We start from the raw sequence: 19,628 nt of genomic DNA, 5'->3' as shown, positions 1-19,628 counted from the left end.
AAAATACACAATGCCCTCCAGTGGAGCATCGATCATCTGGACAGCTGGCGTAGTCAGCATCAGCATAACCCCCAAGGCGAAGATGAGAAGACAGTGTGAATTTTAGAGCAAGAGAAGAAGTGCCTTTGAGATATCTAAGGACTCTTTTGCATGCAGTCCAATGCATATCAGTAGGTTGAGATAAAAATTAACTTAGCTTGTTTACGGCAAAGGCAATGTCCGGGCAAGTGAGTGTCAAATATTGAAGGCCACCGATGATACTTCGGTAAAGAGTGGAATCAAAGAATACTTGACCATCAGCTTTTGTGAGTTTGGGAGTAGTAACCATGGGAGTAGCACAAGGCTTGCAAGCAGCCATATTAGCCTTGAGAAGCAACTCATGTGAGTAGTTGCGCTGACAGAGAGAATAAGAAGATGTTGATGGTTTTGATACTTCAATTCCCAAAAAATAACTCACTTGTCCAAGATGCTTTAAAGCAAACTTTTCATGTAGTTGAGAGATGAGGCTATCCACAGCAGTTGAGTCACCACCTATGACTAAAATGTCATCAACATATATTAGTAACAAGAGAAGTTTGCCATTTATTGTCTTGTGAAATATAGAGAAGTCAGAGGCAGAGCGAGTGAAACCAAGATCATAGAGATAACCTCGAATCTTATCATACCAAGCTCGAGGAGCTTGCTTAAGCCCATATAGTGATTTTTGAAGCTTACACACATGAGTAGGATTTGAAGGATCCTCAAATCCTTGTGGCTGATGCATATAGATGGTATCAACTTGTTGAATATGCCACCCTTTTGTTGCTGCTAGAGAGAATAGAAAGCGAATGGTAGAAGCTTTTACAACGGGACTAAAAGTTTGAAGATAGTCGACCCCTGCCACTTGTTCAAAACCACGAGCAACAAGACAAGTTTTGAGCTGATCAAGTGTACCATCAGCCAACGTTTTTATGCGAAACACTCATTTGTTACTTATTACTTTATGGAAAAAGGTGCAGATTAGTCCCTGAAGTAGTAGCCCTTGTAGCGTAAAACCCCCCTTAGTCACTGTGTGTGCAACTAAACCCCTGAACTCCGAGAAAAGGGTGCAAATTCCCCCCCTCTGACCTAACAACCGTTAGTCAGAGGGGGGGAATTTGCACCCTTATCTCGGAGTTCAGGGGTTTAGTTGCACACACAGTGGTAAGAGGGGTTATACGCTATAGGGGTTACTACTTCGGGGGCCAATCTGCACATTTTCCCTAAAAATTAAATGAATGGCTTTAATACCAACTGAACAGCTAGCTCACTTGAGTGGCTTTGAGTCCCACCTATGTGCTTGCGTTTTGAGCACCTTTAATGCATGAGTTGAGCTCTTTTGATTGCACAACTCTAATTTTTTATATATATTTAACCATTTTTTATAAAAGTAAGAAAAGAAAAATAATTCTCAAGTTTCTTTTTCTTCACATTTAAAAGTATCATTTGTATATATTAAAAGTACATAAAATTTGGATACAGCTAGGTGTATTGTATAATAGGGTTGACCCGCATCCATAATAATGCTATTTATATAATTCAGGTCAGGACGCGGGTTCGGGTAAGGGTGCGGGACATGGTATAGGTGTAGGTGTAATCTGATTGTACGATACACCCGATTGTATCCAAAACCACCTCTTAAAAGTATTAGTATTTACATTCATTGAAAATATCATCTGTGATATTAAAAAAAGTACAATTTACAAATTATCATTTACGTATATTAAAATTAATATTTTCTATTATTAAAAGTGTCATTTGCGAAGTACTCTCCCATCCCATTAATATTGTATTCGTAATAAAATTGTAAAATAAATAGAAAAGAAATTGTGTTTTGTGTAATATATGAGAATAGTAATAAAGAGGAGTTGTGATGTAACCGTTTGAAAACAAAAAAATATTTTTCTTGTCCTCATAAAATATACTCCGTTCGTCCCCCCAAATAACTTCATACCCATTTTGGTACATTATCTCACCGCTAATAATATTTTATTTATTCTTATTTTTCAATATTTCACCATTCTCAATACTAATTAGGGAAAAAGTGCAGATTAGCCCCTGAAGTAGTAGCCCCCATAGCGTAAAACCCCCCTTAGTCACTGTGTGTGCAACTAAACCCCTGAACTCCGAGAAAAGGGTGCAAATTCCCCCCTCTGACCTAACGTCGTTAACAGCCGTTAGTCAGAGGGGGGAATTTGCACCATTTTCTCGGAGTTCAGGGGTTTAGTTGCACACAAAGTGACTAAGGGGGGTTTTACGCTATAGGGGCTACTACTTCAGGGGCTAATTTGCACATTTTCCCTTACTTTATAGCTGGGATCAGGTGGAAGTAAGAATCAGGTGCCTTTGATGCCGAGAGCAGTAATCTCTTTGTTCATAGCCTCTAACCAACCAGGATGTTGCAATGCTTCTTCAGTGGACAGAGGTAGTGAAGGAAGAGATTGCTTTTCTGAAACATCAGTAGTGAGAGCTTTCAGTGGTGTTAAGCTCACTATTCACATTTACATAAAAAATCTGAGCAACAAAGCTTTTGGGTTTAAAAATCCCATGTTTGGCACGTGTTAGCATAAAATGAGTGTTTAACTGTTTTGGTGGAGGTGAGGGCGATGGTGAAGAGATAATGGGAGAGCTGGAAGCAAAAGAGGAAATGGCTAATGTAGTGACATTTGTATCAGGTGAGGAGGTGATGACATCTGGTGAAGAAGAAGTAGTGGAGTTAGAATGTGTGATGGAGAGAGATGAGGATGAAGTGGGAGATGAAGGAGCTGGTGATGGAGGTCTAGATATATGAGGAACAACAAAGGTATTTGAGTTGACAGAAGGTGATGAGGGTAGAGGAACAGGAAACATAGAAGCAAAAGGAAACTCAACCTCATTAAAACTTACTGTATCTGAGATATACATTCTTTTGTCAGATCCAAGGCATCTGTATCATTTATGTGAATTAGTATAGCCAAGAAAAATATACTTCGCAGATCGAAATTTAAGCTTGTGATTATTATAAGGTCTTAGATATGGACAACATGCACAACCAAAAACCTTGAGTATAGTGTAGTCAGGAGGTTTTTGAAATAACATTTCAAAAGGAGACATATGATTAAGAGAGGGGGTAGGTAACCTATTTATGAGAAAGGCAGAAGCATGAAATGCATCCCACCAATACTCATAAGGAAGTGTGGATTGAGCTAACATGGTGAGACCTGTGTCAACTAAATGCTGGTGTTTTCTCTCAATTCTACCATTCTGTTGGTGAATATAGGGGAATGGGTGTTGGAAGTGTGTGCCTAAGTTTTTAAGGTGAGTAACTAGTAGGCAAAATTCTCCATCCCAATCTGTTTGTAAGGCTTTAACTGGTAGTTTGAACTGCTACAGGATATGAGCTAAAAATTGATGGAAAACTAAGGTTGCCTGAGATTTCAATGTTAATGGGAAAATCTATGTATATCTAGTGTAATCATCTACAAAGGCTATATAGTATTTATATCCATTTGTAGAAGGAGTGTGTGCAGGACCCCACAAATCAAAATATTTAGAAGTAACAGCTTGTGTAATGTGAGACTTTTGGTGTAGTTTTCCCAATTTACAAGCTTCACAAAAATTAAGCTCAGAAATATGACAAGGAATCTTAAGAGATTTGCAGACTTTTGCTAAAACATAAGTTCCTGGATGACCAAGACTTTGATGCAGTGTATTCATAGAAGTTTTACAGATGCCAGCAAATGACTTTGAGCTATTACACAATACAGAAGTTTGAACATGATTGATATCAATTTTATTTCTAGAAACAACGGTAGTCAAAGCAGATGGGTTACATGAAGATTTACACGAAGAATGATAGTAGTTGGACTTATAGAGTAAGGAGAGATCAAGCTGGTACAAGCCTTTAGAGAGTCTGCCCTTCAGGAGTATCTTGTTTGTTTAGTTGTCCTTGACAAAACAATAATCATGGTTAAATTTAATGGTAACATGATTGTCTTTTGTGAACTGAGATATACTTAGGAGATTTTTAGTAATTTCTGGAACATAGAGAATGTTATTTAGCAAAAGAGAGTGATGAGGGGAAGATATAGAATTTGAACCAATAGAGGAGATAGGAATAGATGTACCATTGCCAACCACAAGATTTTCAGAACTAGTGTAGTCATTGCATATTGCTAGGTTGTTCATGTCATTAGTGATGTGAGCAGTAGCTCCACTGTCCACATACCAGTTGCTATCACCATTGAAGTTTTCCTAAGAAAGCAAGGCATAAGAGGAGTTGTTAGAATCAGAATAGTAGGCTTGAGGAGAAGTGGCTGAATTCTCAGTGAAGTTGATGTCAAAATGCTTGAAACATTTTATGGCCACATGACCATTGCGGCCACATAATTGACATGTAATTGTTTTGCCAGAAGAAGATCTGCCGCCACGATTTGAAGAACCTCCTCGGTTAGAACTATTGAAGCCACTGCCTCCTCTGTAAGCAATGTTGGCTGAAGGTTCAAAGGAACTGAGCAGCATAGATTGCTGTTGTTGTAGCCTTAGTTCATATGCTTGGAACGCATATTGAACATCTTGAAGATTTTGATTCTCGGAGTGATGCGTAAGACTGACAACCAAGGACTCATACTCAGAGCCAATACCTGCCAAAATGTACATAATCAGTTCATCATCACTGATATGTTGCCCAACCGCTGACAACTGATCCGCGTAGCTACGCATTTTCAGAAAATAGTCATCCACAGATATAGAGCCTTTCTTAGTTGATTGAAGCAGCTGGCGAAGATGCATAACTTTCGCCTTGGAGTTGGACATGAATAATCGTTCCAATATATTCCAGAGATCACTAGCAGTAGTGCAACGTACAACGTGACCAAGCATTGACCCGCCAAGTGAGGAGAGGAGCCAACTCAGAAGGAACTGATCTTTTCGATGCCAGATCTCAAATTCTAGATTAGATCTAGCCATACCAGATGAAGAAGCAGGAAGAAACGGCGAAGGAGCAGCAACGGAGGTGGAAATGAAGCAATCAAATCCATGCGCATGGATCATGGAAAGTGTTTGAGCACGCCAAAAGACATAATTTGTGCGGTCCAGCTTGATGATTGTAGAAAAATGAGGGAGATGAGGAGAAGAAGATCGCGAATCCATCGCAAAACCAGATCGGAGAATAAAAAAATCACAGAAGGATCGAGAAAAATATAGAGTGAAAAATAGAACTCGATCGAGAATTGATTGAGATGAAGATCCATTCACGCATAGAATCCGATCTTCAGGAACTGGCGATTGATACCATATTGAAGATAGTAAGAGAGAGTGAGAGAGATTTTCTATGATTTCATTTGTAAAAACTGATTTACAAGAGGTGATTACAGAAATATATAAACGAAGCTAAGCTTCTGTTATAATAGCTAACTAATCTTTTAACTCCCTAACTAAATGATAAGCTGGCAGCTAACTAACAACTTTACAAACCAAAAACACGATTTACACTTTGAGCTTGAGCTCAACTATACTCGTAATTAACAAGAAGAAATTCTGAGACAGAGAGAAAGAAAGCATGAGCCTGAGAGAGAGAAAGAGAGCGTGAGTCGCGGTGGAGAAGAAAATATGAGAGAGAGAGAGAGCTTGAAAATAAAAGTAAAGTAGGATTAAATTTAAATAATTTATTTAATTAAATTTTTAATTAAATATTAATTATAATCCAAAAAGGAAACATGTCATGTTGCGTGAAACGGCTGAAAAAAGAATACATGCCATAAATAATGAGACGAAGGGATTAATAGTTTTTATTAAAGGAAAGTTTTATTTGATCGTAATTCCATATATGTATAATAATGTTAATGTTCCATTATATTTGCATTCAGATCGTGAACTTTGCCGGTTGCAGACAAAATTTCTCCGAATTTTAACATGGGATACTTATTTTGAAGAAATTTTAGGTTAGAAGGAGATAACTGACAATCATAAGCGAACGCATAGTATGTGGAGAATTGGAAGGTTGAATTTGTTATCATTAATTTTGGAAAATGGGCTTCTTATAATTTAAGAACCCAACTGAAGTCCGATGGTGGCCCAAACTGGTGTGGGTGCATTTATGTGAAATTAGGAAATAGAATTTGTGACGTAGTTGTAGTGATGTAAGATTTGAGATAATCGTCTCATCTCCACCTTCTGAGAAGACGCCTTCTCGTAATCGTCTCGTCCTATTCAGAAATCGCACTGCTTTCGTGTACGAAGTCCGAAGAGGATCATTCAAAATAATTAAAAACTTCAATAAAAAGTAAATTATTATATTAAGTTGAAATTGGCATGGTCCCGCAGCCGACGCGGGGTGGTGCATGCTCATCGATATAAAACTAATATTTTGCCAACCATTTACTTAACAAAGGACCAATTTTAACATAAAAGTCTTGGTCATTGGCTCTACTCTCGCCCAATAAGAATACATGTTGGGTAATAAATTGGGACGTCAAGTTCAAGTTATGATGTACGCAAAACCTCGGTTGGATTTTTTTTTATAAATTAATAATATTAAATAAAAAATATTAAAAATCACACTATAGTAGCATATATGGTTTCGAATCCAAGACATTTAAACTTAAGTATTAACCATTCTACTACTTGATCAACACACACCCAAAACTTGGTTGAATTTTTTATTTCTTATTACACGGTTTCGTATCCATGCCATGTATATAATTTGAGCATATAAACCCTCTCAAAAAAAAATTGAGCATATAGACATAAATCATAATAATAAAAGCACATTTAATATGAATAGTGTCAATAGGCAAAAATGGCCACTTTATTAAGTGTAAAATTAAAAATACCCACTTCTTATAAAAACTTGATCCTATGCTCAAATTAAAGTGAGGAGTTGAAATTGCCCTTAGATGTTGATGGCTTTGCATCAACTTTTGTGTAAAGTCTTACATTTTTTTGACACAAATACAAATATGCAAGAAAAATATAAGAAAAAGCAGTCTGCTGTTGGAAAAGTAGGTTGCCACGTTGCCGCCCGGACGACAAGCTACTTTTTTTATTGAAATTTTTAATTTGCTACAACAAAAAGTAGGTTGTCGGCCGAAAAAGTAGCTTGTCATTCGGGCGACAACCTACTTTTTCGACAGCTGACTATTTTTTATCTTATAAGTACACTGATTGAGACATAAAGAGTAATTTAGGTATTTTGGACATAAGATCAAGTTTTTATAATAAGTGAACATTTTTAATTTTTTACTTAACAAAGTGGGCATAAAAAATTTCGCCGCGTATGAATATATATAGATTTCATTTTATGTGAGCATAAACTTAAGACATCGTATAAGATTTGAAAAAAAAGAAGGAAAAAAAAGGTGAATTTAAGGATTGAAAACACAACCGAAAGGACAAGTTCCTATTAGGATGAATCGTGGATACTATCCATTTTTTTTTTATTAAATGCGATTTTATTAAAAAGAAAAAAAAGAAAACCTAAAAACTCTTGAAAGTATAGGAAAGCAAACTAAGGGTCGAGCCTTGGATAATATCCATATTGAGAATATAAAGATGATAATAAAAAGATATATATAATGTACAAATTTTAAATACCCTATTCGTTCTCCAAATAACTTCCTAATTGGGGACGACACGGATTTTAAGAAAAAGTTATTAGATATATTGGAAGTGGGGAAAAAGTGTTATAATTATTATTGAAAGTTGTGAAAAAAATGTTATAATTAATATTGGGAGTGGTGAAAAGTGAAAAATAAGAATAAATAAAGTATTATTAGTGGTGCATAGTTTTCTTAAAATGAAAAGAAAAAAAGAGGAAGTTATTTGGGAACGTCCCATAAAAGAAAAAGATGAAGTTATTTAGAGGACGGAGAGAATATATAAATTGCCAAATATACTCTTAATAATTGAAAAAGAAAATCTATTCTTCCACCCAATGTCTCCCATACCCACTTACAAGGGCCTCCTCCCCTCCAAATTGGATCGTGTCGGAGCAATTGAGCATTAGTTCAAAATGATCGAGATTGCTCTCTCTCTCCTATAATGTTCGTCTGCTTGAGTAGGAATAAGTCAAATAAATTTACAATTGAATTGAACATATATAAATGCAGACGCATATGAACATATTTAATTCTGTAAATACAAGAACATTTCGATTCATACGACATTTCAACGTGGACATTGATATTGCAAAGGAGAAGAATGGAAACTTCGTCAACTTTGCAAAGAACATCGATCGTAGGAAGTGTGGCGAACGTCGTTGTGGTAACTGGGAAAATGCCAGCCAAGGCCGACGGTCTCTTTCTCTCTCTTTATTGTCTTTTAAATATTTTTATGATCTTATAATATTTTTATTTTAGTTGGTATAAGGGCAAAATAGTCCATTTTATAAAAAGTGGCTACATTTTATCCTAGTTATATACTCCTCATGTTGACTCTTCATAATATCATCAAACTATCATCATATTTGCAAAAGAAAGGTCGCATATAGCTAAATACAAAGCGGGCTTTTATTTCGGATGTACCATTTTTAATTTATTATAATTTTTAATTATGTTTTGTTCAATTTTAATTTATTATATTTTAATATTATAAAAAGATAACAAGGGTTCACTGATCCAATTATGGTTTAGAATTATTTATATTTATTTGAATTAATAATTGATTATTTGGGTTCATTAATTCAAAGTTAGGGCATATAATTTTTTAAAATTTCAATTTTTAGTGATAAATATTAATTAGAGTTCATAATATAATAATATTTTTTTATTTTTATAAAAAATAATTATAAAATAGATAAATTAAGAATTGTACAGGGTGATACACTTAAAATAGTGGGAGAGATGATCCTATACGCTATTATTATTCATAGACCACATACTCGCATATTATTAATCAATTGAAAGAAGCAGATCATCCCATCTGCTATTATTCATAGACCACATTAATCACTTGAAAGAAGAATAACCAAAAAAACATTTGGTAAGAGAAGGGGCCCTACAACTGCATTAATTAATTAATACCTTTTGGACTCATCCCAGCCTATATATACCAGACACAGTTGAACATTAAAAAAAAGAAAAAGAAAAAGAAATAGGAAGACGATGGCAGCTCCCATGGTTGAAATGCTAACCCAATTGTGGTCTGTAATCGGAGGGCTGATGGTGGGCTACGCCATGTTCCAGAACTACTTCCCCCACGAGCTGAGCCGCCCCATCAAGCGCTACTCCAAGAAAATCATCAACTTCTTCTACCCCTACATTCACATCACCTTCCCCGAGTACGAAGGCGACGGCTTCGAGCGCAGCAAAGCCTACGCCGCCATCAAGCGCTACCTCAACGCCCACTCCACCAGCCAGGCCAAGCACCTCCAAGCCACCGTGGTCCGCGACACCGAGGCCGTGGTTCTCACCATGGCATCCAACTCCAGCGAGGAGGTCACCGACGAATTCAACGGCATCAAGCTCTGGTGGGCCTCGCGCGAGACCCCGCCTTCCTCGCAGACTATCTCGTGGGGCCCAAGGGAGGCCGATAAGAGGTTCTTCTCCCTCACCTTCCACAGAAGATACCGTGACGTCATCTGCGATCTCTATCTCAAGCACGTGCTCGCGCAGGGCAAGGCCATCACCGTCAGGGAGAGGCGCAGGAAGCTCTTCACCAACAACAAGGGCAGCGATGGCGGCTTCTACAGCCGCCGGAGATTGTGGAGCGAGGTGCTCTTCGATCACCCCGCCACCTTCCGTACCTTGGCCATGGATCCCGGCAAGAAGCAAGAGATCATCGACGATCTCATCAACTTCTCGGAATCTAAGGATTATTACAAGTCGGTGGGGAAGGCGTGGAAGCGCGGGTATCTCCTCTACGGGCCCCCTGGTACCGGCAAGTCAACCATGATCGCCGCCATGGCTAATCTCTTAGAATACGACGTCTACGACCTCGAGCTCACCGCGGTGAAGGACAACACGGAATTGAGGAAGCTGCTCATCGACACCTCCGGCAAATCCATCATCGTCATCGAGGATATCGACTGCTCGCTGGAGCTGACGGGGCAGAGAGAGAAGACGGACAAGGATGGAGAAGACAAGAAGAAAGATGAAGAGAATAAGGATCCAGTTAAAAAGAAAATGGAGGAGGCCGAGAAGAAGAAGACGAGCGAGGTGACACTTTCTGGGCTACTCAACTTCATCGACGGCCTCTGGTCTGCCTGTGGAGGAGAGAGAATCATCGTCTTCACCACCAACTACGTGGAGAAGCTAGATCCAGCTCTCATTCGAAGAGGGAGAATGGATATGCACATTGAGCTCTCCTATTGCGGCTTCGAGGCCTTCAAGGTCTTGGCGAACAACTATTTGAAGATTGAAGAGCATGATATGTTCGAGAGCATCAGGCGGCAGTTGGAGGAAACGAAGATGACGCCGGCGGATGTAGCTGAGAATTTGATGCCCAAATTGCGGGGAGAAGACAAGGAGAGGTGTTTGACGAGATTGGTGAAAGCGATAGAGGAGGCCAAGCTCAAAGCCAAAGCCGAGGAGGAAGAGAAATTCAAGGCAGAGAAATTAGCCAAAGAGGCAGAAGAAGAGAAGAATAAGAAAAAGGCTGCCGAAGAAAAACAAGAGAAGAAGAAAGAAAATGGTGATGCAGAGAAGACCACCACCACAAATGGGGTAGCCAAAGAAAATGGAGTAGTTGCAGAAAATGGTGCATAGAAAATAAATATTGTTCCCTCAAAATATTGTATTCAATGTACTCTATCTATTGCAATATCAGATTTTTATTTCTCTCTATCCATCAAAAAAAAAAAAATTACTGTCTGAATGTAGTTTATCTTTTGTAACATCACAATATCATAATGGGTTAAATAGCAAAAACAACCTCAAGGTTGACCCGTATTTTGCAATAACATCCTCAACAAATCGTAAGTGGCATGGAACACCTTATCGTAATATTTTTTAAAATTTTCCGTTCAACTATCTAACAGTCGTTACCCTTTCCGTTAACACCATTTCCGGTAAACCTTGAGGTTATTTTTGCCGCTAATTTTTGCGGGCGAAAACCTAACGCCTCCTTGCGCCGCCTGCGCCGTCGACGATGGCTTACGGCGGTACCCCTCTTATCGGTCTGTCTAGTAGTGGGGATTAAATCTCCCCATGGTATCTAATAATTTTTCTTCTCCTTCTTCGCACGAGTGGCGGGATTGTTCTTTAGGCGAGAAGGCTGCCGCCCTTCAGGAGTTGCAACATAACTATAATCATTCGGCCCCTAGGCTTGGACGAGGTTGCAGGGTTCGATGCTGGTTCGGCGCCTGCACATGTCTCGGCGGAGGGAGTTGCTCCGGTTCCGGGAGGTCTCAATCTCCCTACTGCTCCTGCGAGTTTTGCTTCGATGGCAGCGGGACCGGCGACTTTGTTGGCTGGTTCTACGATGGCTTCTCACACGGCAGACAGGGTTGTTCCCCCTTCTTCCTGTTGCTGAGAATACTTCTGCAGATGGAAAAAATCCAGCTGGTGCGCAGTCGATTGCCGCTGCTGCTGTTTCTTATGCAGCGGCTATCAAACCGTTGGGGGTGAAGAAGCCCAATGTTCATGCTCACAGGTTACGGGCGTTGAATTCAACTAGAGAGGGTGATGTGGTTACACTCTCTCTCCTCCCTTTTTCTTTGATTCTCTGGCAGATCGGAGATAACGGTAGGTCTATCGCCGCCGCTACGGTGCTGGCGACAAGCCACCGTAGCTGGCGTCATCTTGACATCGTTACTCACAGAGAGAGAGAGAGATATCGGGAGAGGTGAGAGAGAGACCAGAGAAGAGATGTGAGGGAGAGGAGAAAGAGAGTCGACGCCCCATCGGACGACGCCATCATCGACGGCGGCAAAAACAACCTCAAGGTTGACCGAAAATGGTGTTAACGGAAAGGGTAACGGCTGTTAGATAGTTGGACGGAAAATTTTAAAAAATATTACGATAAGGTGTTCCATGCCACTTACGATTCGTTGGGGATGTTATTGCAAAATACGGGTCAACCTTGAGGTTGTTTTTGCTATTTAACCCATATTTTGTTTGAGCCAAAATTTAAAAATATCTTGTTTTTTTTATAATTCCCCCTTCTTTAAATACCTCTTATATTAATGATTTTCCTTGTATTTTTGTGAAAATCTTATACATTTGATCGATTTGACGGCTATCAGTCATAAATGTGTAAAAAAAATCTAAAAAAAAGAACAATTTCATAGCTATCAGTCAAGAGTTCATCTAATTGTCTAGGCGGTCAGATCATTTCATCGGGCGGTAAGATGATTTTGTCAAGCGGCTAGATGATCTCGCCATCCATCGATTAATAGCTGTCAAATCATTATCTTTTTCAAATTTTTCTTATACATTTATGACTGTTAGCTATCAAATATGTAAGACTTTCATAAAAATCAAGCAAAATCATCAATATCAAATGGTAAAATAGATTCTTCATTTAAATTAAAATACTTAAATTTATAAAATAGAACATTTTTAACGTAAAACTTAAGGAATAAGAACTTTTTGCCTATTAACACATTTTGTTTTAGTTGAATTTGCCTTCTTGACTGCTTGTGTTGATATTAGACATGCGGTGGTGCTGGACTTATTATTGGACTGAAATGAAATAAATGGATTTATCAAAAGCAAAGCTCCCCTGAAAAAAAAAAGTTGAGGACTGAAATGAAATTAGATGGGATGAGAGGGGAGAAATTGAAAAAAATTATAATCCCAAATTATATTGATGTGATCCTAGCAGTACCAGCAAGTCCACAGGCAATCAGGTGAGGCAGAGCGTGAGTTGAATTTGGTGAGAGTACCGACGTCGTCAGCTCCAGTCGCCGAAAGTATGGATTATGAGACGGTGAAGAAGTTCGTCGAGAAAGAGGGCGGGCCTTACGAATTCACGGTGGATTCGATGCCCGAGCGATTCATAGAGCCAATGGTGATGCAGGGCATGAAAATCGATCACATCGAACGCGGCCGCATCCTTTGCTCCTTCACTGTTCCTCCTCGCCTCGTGGTTCGCATTTTTCGATTTCTTGTCTTTGATCGCCTTATTTGAAGTCGGATTGAGATTTTGACTTGTTGGTTGGTTGTTGTGGCTCGGGGAATTCGTTCTGGGTAGAACACTGGGAATACCTTGCACGGCGGAGCCACGGCAGCGCTGGTGGACATCGTTGGCTCGGCTGTTATTTTCACGATGGGGGCTCAGACCACCGGCGTGTCCGTCGAAATTAATGTTTCATATTTGAACGGCGCTACTGTTGGGGTAAATCTCTTCACATTTATGGAATTTGATTTCTATTTTTTCTGTTTCTTTCGCCCTAATACTCGTGTAGTCGTCACTCCATCAGAAAATTCCAGCTCGTCTAGATAAAAAAATTCGACAACCTCAAGCTCAACTCGGCTCAATTATATGGTTTTTTTTTTATTAAATTTCTTATATTTTAAATCTATCTTTATTCAATTAAAAAAATCTACTTCTAAACATATATGGCTTCAATTAAAAAAATCCGACAATGACTCGAGCAACACCACTCTATTACTCCATTTTTTGGGTAAATCTAAAAGGGTCATCAATAAACAATGGAGTGGTGTTGTAAAGATTGTTTTTTGGTTTTTCAGTTTTCGTGTCCGTTTCATCCCTAAGTTGCATTTTGTATCTCCCCGAAATCAATAGAAATTTCCCTAGTTCTGGTTGGATGATAGCAAAATTTTGATTCTTGCAGATGTGGACCTCTGTTTTAGCTCTTACATAGGCACAAGTATTTGTATATTTCAGCCATTATTCCTTTGTGCAGTAGTAAGTGACCCAATGTGTCGAATAGAAGATAAGTTGCGTTAGTTTATGTTGTTTTCTGCATCATGTTGGTGGTTCCTCGTTGTCAAACCCAGTCCCTCATCACCATATGAGCTTTAGCGTATTGAGCTATGTTTAGCTTTTCTCATTCTTCATGCAATCTTCAATGCTCATGTTTTCTTGTTATTGATGTTAGCTACTCTGCAAATTAGCATCATCAACAAGATCCATTGATTTGTTTTCAGGAGGAAGTTGAGATCGAAAGCAAGGCATTGCGTGTGGGAAAGGCGCTCGCTGTTGTCAGTGTTGATCTGAGAAGTAAGAAGACTGGAAAACTTTTAGCGCAGGGGCGCCACACAAAGTATCTGGTTCTCCCTAGTAAAATCTGAAAGATTGCATCCTTTCATGCTGCTACTTAGCTCTGTAATAATTTGGTTGAAACATATAAAACAAATGTCAACTAATTGCACACCTGCAGTTGTGCAGAATGAATGCATTCTATTTTGACATCGTTCATGCTTAGTTTTTATATTTGGAGAGTACATGTTGGCAACAATAGTAAAAAAAATTGGCACTGTTAATATAATCTCATATGCATTTGATTATATATTGTATGTGAGTACAAATTGGCAGCATGGTTGAGAGGGAGTAACAACTATTAGCCAATGCTGCTGCTAGGCTTAGGTGTGTGTAGGGGGCAAGATGAGCTTATATTCTCAATTAGGATGTTGAAATTTCACACCAAAGTGAAGCTAGATAACTACAAAAAAGGAAAGGAAATGAGAGTTGAACCAATTAGCTTCGTTAGTTGCCTCCTTTCTTCTCTGTAACCCCTAACCCCAGTGCTTCCCCCAAGTTTATAGTTTTCCTCATGGTTCTCCTCCCGATTCCTCCATTCCCTTTTCTCATCATGGCCGCGAATTCTCCATAATCTATCTGCCCATCCTGCAACGAATTCACACGATTGATAATCAGTGTGATAAACTAAACAATTTCAGAGAGTCTACTAACGAAAATCAAACTCTTTGCAACTTACGTTGTCTTGATCAATCTCCCTGATCATCTCATCAAGATTAAGTTCGCTCAGACCAAATTCTTTGCAGGCTTGTTGAAGCTCATCGATGGTTATGTAACCACTGCCATCTTTATCAAAGAAGGAGAAAGCTGAAAGCAGATTCTCCTCTCTTTCTAACTTGTTCAAGTGTACAGTAGCTGCAAGAAACTCCCCGTAATCTATCGTTCCACTGTTATCAATGTCAGCCTGTAGGCATATGGAAAGCAATATATGAGAAGATGATTGAAGAAAGCTAAACTCATCCATGTGATTTAGATCAGTCAGTTTAGGTTCCTACCGCCTCCATAAGGTCTTTAATTTCAGACTCCATCAGCTCAGAACCAACTCGCTTTAGACCCTCTTTGAGTTCATCGAAGGTTATGGTTCCACTATCGTCTGTATCTATCATTCTGAACAGTTCTCTGAGGCCACCGATTTCCTCCTCAGATAATCTCTCCGCTATTACCTACAAAACAATGAAGGCTTATCCAGTGATGCTGCAAGTTTATGGATAACAAGATTAGAATGGAGTGTATATCTAAAAGTAATAGAAGTGCAAAAACATCACTGCGAAATTGGCCCAGTAAAGTTACTTCCTTCTTTTGCTTGAGATGGGAAGTTCATGAATCATGAGATTATTCAGAAAGGCTAGTAAAATAGAAGGTGAAGGGACCATGAGGAAAGTGCAAACTCTATACTGGCTTTGATCCTCCGATGACTTTCGTGTAACAAATAGTATTAGGCATCAAAATTCAGAAAGTATAACAGATCTGCTCTTGGAAGCTGTAAGAGAATTATTGGCACACATTATTTGCCCGAGGGATTTTTGGCACGTAGTGTGTATGAGATTTGGCTACACATAAAAGCAAAGCAACATTGCATGTGCTACTAAAGCATTCTAAACACAAAGATAAAAGTAATAATATTGACTGATTGCAGGGACACAACGGAATTTGTAGGATAATGATGCAAACTAGAAAATCAATAGAGCACCGATAAAAATCCTTACACGTAAAGCCATCTTCTTAAGTTTGTTCATTGCAGAAAACTGCTTTAGGCGTGACAAAACAGCAGAATCAAGAGGCTTATCAGGAGCCATTGTATCATCGACAATCCAAGGATGGCCTGACAAAAAAAGAGAATTACAAAGGTAATGTCATTTTAGTGAACCACAAAGTTCAATAGTCCCAAACTGTGGGAAGGTTGCTTACACAGAACTTCATATGCAGTTAGCCTTGTCTTTGGGTTTCTATCGAGCATCTTTCTTATCAAATCCTTGGCAAAACCCGAAATCGCAGGCCATGGCTCGGAATCAAAATCTAGTTTCCCCCTTAATATCTGACGGAAAATTCCCATCTCAGTTTCTGGAGTAAAAAGGACAAAAGAAACAGCACTAGAGCTCTTAGGCACTGTAATAGAAACTGCATCTTAATTAGATTCCAGAGTAGCAATGAAGTTGGGAGGGAAAAGAAGTACCAGCCCAGAAAGGTGGTACACCACTGAGTAAAATATATAAAATAACTCCGGCACTCCATACGTCTGCCTCAGGTCCATAATGCTTGCGCAGAACCTCTGGTGCAACATAATAAGGACTTCCCACAACATCACAGAAAGTTTCATCTGCAAATATGATAATATGATATAAAAGGTCAGCTAATAAGAACAAATGAATGCGTATTAAAAAGATATCATAAGTCCTGGATATATAGACAAGGAGAAAATTTCATTCAGCCAACATAATTAGCATATTATACAAGCCATGGGGATCAGAAACAGCCTTCAGCAACACATAATCTATTAAACTGATAGGATCATTTATTCGTTATATTTTATAAAACCTACACCTATGAATTTTCGACGAAGGATATAATGCTATACGAAATCATGAATATAAAGGATTTGAATTCCCAACTCCATAAGCTATACTTAAGGAATCTAAAGCAGCAACCGCAAAAATTTGCCTAAGGTTCATCTATAGCTCTACTTCTTTAACAATTTTATTTTACTTTGGATTTTGTTTTTCTTCCTGTAATTTTGGAAAGGATAGTGACAGAAATGCAAAATACCTTCGAATTACATCAACCAGAGTTGACATATGAAACACGGATAGAAACAAGAAGTTGAACAGAAAATCATGAAGTGCAGGATGAATGAGTGGGCATCCGAAATACTTACATGACTTGTGCAAACCAAGTAAATGAAGCTAGCGAATTATCATGATAAAATGTCATGAAATCAAAATCTGTTATTCGAAACAGCGGTCTGCAACAACGCAACAACTCAAGATGATACACCAAAATCAAGATCAACGAGAGATACAAATAAAGCCCCAAGTGCACAAAGTCTAATCCAAGAAAGGCACATCACAACTCAAAATTAAGTATCGAGTAGAAAAGAAGATATGAAGAAACCTGGTTTGTAGAAGACAGAGAGGCCAAAATCAGTAGCCTTGAGAGCAGCATCCTCATCAGCACTGATAAACAAGAAATTCTCGGGCTTCAAATCCCTGTGCATAACCCCCAAGGAGTGGCAACTCTGCACGACTCCGACAATGGTCTTGATGAGCTTGGCGGCCTCCTTCTCGCTGTAATGGCCCTTGAGCACGATCCTATCAAAGAGCTCCCCGCCCGCACACAGCTCCATCACTATGTGCACAAACAGCGCATCCTCGTAGGTGCCCTTTATCCTCACCACATTCGGATGCTCCGACAAATGGTGCATTATCTGAATCTCCCTCCACACATCCTCGTAATCCTCCTTGCAAATCAGCTTCTTCTTGGGAATCGACTTGCAGGCGTAATCGGTGCCGCTGGATTTCTCGGTGCAGAGGAAGGTGATCCCGAACTGCCCCTGCCCCAGCTTCTTGCCGATGGTGTAGAGGCTCTTCAGAAATGGGGTTTTGTAAGGGAGCACCCACGTGGGTTTCTGGGGGTGCAAGAAACTTGGTTTCTTCATCTCTGATTCTTGATTTTGGGTTTCATTTGAGGGCTTATGGTTGTGGGATGGAGGTGGAGTTGACGACGACATGGTCTTCACTTGATGATGGGGTTTTGCCTGTGAATCTTGGAATTTTGGGTTCACTGTTCACGACACGAGTTGAGAGTGGTGGAAAGGGGGAGAGATCAGAGATTACCGATTACCGACTCATTCAATTGAAACTTTTTTCTATTTCTCTCTCTTTTTTTCTTTTTTGGGTCTAATCTTAGAAATAAGTATCTCTAGATATTCTCTGTCTAGATTTTCTCTGTCTGGATTCACTCCTTTTCCTCGTGAAAATAATGCTTGTCCCTCATACACTATTTGTCTTCTTTTTTTTCACTTGCTATTTCCAATTTCTATTTTAATTGGGGGAATATGCAGATGATTCCTATTAATTCTACTTTATATGGAGGGATTCGAGATATTGATTTAATCATCTTCCATCCATCAATTAAATTGGTTTCTATCAGTTGGCCTTGATTAGACATGACATGGTAATTGTACTAATTGGTATGCATGTACCTCAATATGTAAGAATCTTATCCCTTTGTTTTACTATTTTGATTAGTTTAATATTGGCTTTGCAACGATGTTTACCTCATAAATTATTACTCCATCTATCTTACTTTGATACACCCTCGTTCCATTAGAAGTGGCTCAGTTCCATTAGAAGTGACTCAAAACTTTCTGACACAAAAATTAAGAAAAATATATAAATTGATTAAAAGTGATAGGGCCTACATTTTTTTAAGAGTTAAATTTTTTTCATTTATAAAAACATACCACTTATAGTGGGATGACCCAAAATAGAATACATGGGACGAATGGAGTAGTTTTTATTGATTTTTTTTACATATATTAAGAAAATATAATTAATATTATTAAACCGTTTACAAATCTTTATTTTTTTTACCTTTTCATTACTCCCAGTATAAATTAAAACAACACAACACTAACTATAATACTATTTTCATCACTCTCAGTACACTCAATATCCTCGTCTTCAAACTTGTGTCACTCTTTCCTATAAAGTTTTATAGCTTATTAAATCATGTCATGTGAAATTATAAACTAAATACTAAATTGTATATTTTATTTTATATTATGGAAAAAATTAAATACAAATTCTAGATTAAATAGATATATAATTGATATTTAATTATGCGAATTTATTGGTCAATTAGAAGCTGAAATGTGTCAAAATCTACATAAAAGAAAATAAATCAAGATAATCCAATAAGATCGTGTCACCTCAGTCTTAGGCGGGTTCAGGCTTAAAAGCCCAACCCAAAAAAAATCATTAATTAGATTTTTCTATAACTATAAATATGAGATGTATGAAGTTCATAATTATACACACCAAATCATAATTGAAGAGCTCAAGAGTTGGGGGAGAATTCTCTACAACGCTTCTCTCCAATATTTAAGGTATCCCATCAAGGTTCAAGGCGTTCTTCGTGGAAATAGCCTAAAGCTCAAATCAAGTCTAACGTTCGATCCAAAAATAAGGCGTAGGCTCTTTGCATCAATGTTATAGAGCCCAAAGCTCAAGTCAAACCCAACGTTCATTCAAGACTAAAGGCATAGGCCCTCTGCATCAACGTCGTAAAGCTCAAAAATCAAGTCCAATAAAATCGGAGGCATATTTCTCCAACAAATCTCAAGGACCGCTCAAAGATCATCCAATAATCAACTTGAAAAGAATAATCGGATGATCAAATAGAGATAACACCCGCACAAATACATTTAATCTACAAATATTGAAGTTGTACACAATTTTGTATTTATTAAA

The 19,628-nt window shown here is 38.4% G+C and overlaps 3 protein-coding genes across 3 annotated transcripts; 2 read left to right on the top strand and 1 right to left on the bottom strand.

Moving 5' to 3' along the window:
• The first annotated feature begins 8,943 nt into the window (after positions 1–8,943).
• Positions 8,944–10,778, top strand: LOC131004651 (AAA-ATPase ASD, mitochondrial-like). Its single transcript, XM_057931354.1, has one exon. It carries the CDS (start codon positions 9,099–9,101, stop codon positions 10,698–10,700), a length of 1,602 nt encoding a protein of 533 aa, XP_057787337.1. The 5' UTR covers positions 8,944–9,098; the 3' UTR covers positions 10,701–10,778.
• A 1,841-nt stretch (positions 10,779–12,619) lies between these two features.
• LOC131004653 (uncharacterized) lies at positions 12,620–14,319 on the top strand. The gene is made up of 3 exons (XM_057931356.1): positions 12,620–13,023; positions 13,129–13,272; positions 14,049–14,319. Exons 1-3 carry the CDS (start codon positions 12,850–12,852, stop codon positions 14,190–14,192), a joined length of 462 nt encoding a protein of 153 aa, XP_057787339.1. The 5' UTR covers positions 12,620–12,849; the 3' UTR covers positions 14,193–14,319.
• A 61-nt stretch (positions 14,320–14,380) lies between these two features.
• Positions 14,381–18,184, bottom strand: LOC131004652 (calcium-dependent protein kinase SK5-like). The gene is made up of 7 exons (XM_057931355.1): positions 17,269–18,184; positions 16,334–16,477; positions 16,069–16,221; positions 15,867–15,982; positions 15,156–15,323; positions 14,840–15,064; positions 14,381–14,748 (listed from the first exon to the last, which is right to left on the bottom strand). Exons 1-7 carry the CDS (start codon positions 17,882–17,884, stop codon positions 14,608–14,610), a joined length of 1,563 nt encoding a protein of 520 aa, XP_057787338.1. The 5' UTR covers positions 17,885–18,184; the 3' UTR covers positions 14,381–14,607.
• Between the last annotated feature and the right edge of the window lie 1,444 nt (positions 18,185–19,628).

Source organism: Salvia miltiorrhiza, unplaced genomic scaffold (assembly GCF_028751815.1).
Source record: "Salvia miltiorrhiza cultivar Shanhuang (shh) unplaced genomic scaffold, IMPLAD_Smil_shh original_scaffold_447, whole genome shotgun sequence".
In the NCBI taxonomy this organism is placed as follows: domain Eukaryota; kingdom Viridiplantae; phylum Streptophyta; class Magnoliopsida; order Lamiales; family Lamiaceae; genus Salvia; species Salvia miltiorrhiza.
The sequence above is the reverse complement of the archived record's forward strand: the minus strand, read 5'-3'. Positions and strand labels throughout refer to the sequence as shown.

What these genes read in the sequence shown, in the direction of transcription:
- LOC131004651 (XM_057931354.1), top strand. Translation starts at nt 9,099, where the DNA reads ATGGCAGCTCCCATGGTTGAAATGCTAACCCAATTGTGGTCTGTAATC.
- LOC131004653 (XM_057931356.1), top strand. Translation starts at nt 12,850, where the DNA reads ATGGATTATGAGACGGTGAAGAAGTTCGTCGAGAAAGAGGGCGGGCCT. An exon ending in CTGTTCCTCCTCGCCTCGTG is followed by an intron (nt 13,024 to 13,128) that starts GTTCGCATTTTT and finishes CGTTCTGGGTAG; the next exon opens with AACACTGGGAATACCTTGCA. An exon ending in TGAACGGCGCTACTGTTGGG is followed by an intron (nt 13,273 to 14,048) that starts GTAAATCTCTTC and finishes ATTTGTTTTCAG; the next exon opens with GAGGAAGTTGAGATCGAAAG.
- LOC131004652 (XM_057931355.1), bottom strand. Translation starts at nt 17,884, where the DNA reads ATGTCGTCGTCAACTCCACCTCCATCCCACAACCATAAGCCCTCAAAT. An exon ending in TGTACCACCTTTCTGGGCTG is followed by an intron (nt 16,222 to 16,333) that starts GTACTTCTTTTC and finishes TTTTTACTCCAG; the next exon opens with AAACTGAGATGGGAATTTTC. An exon ending in TTAAAGACCTTATGGAGGCG is followed by an intron (nt 15,065 to 15,155) that starts GTAGGAACCTAA and finishes ATATGCCTACAG; the next exon opens with GCTGACATTGATAACAGTGG.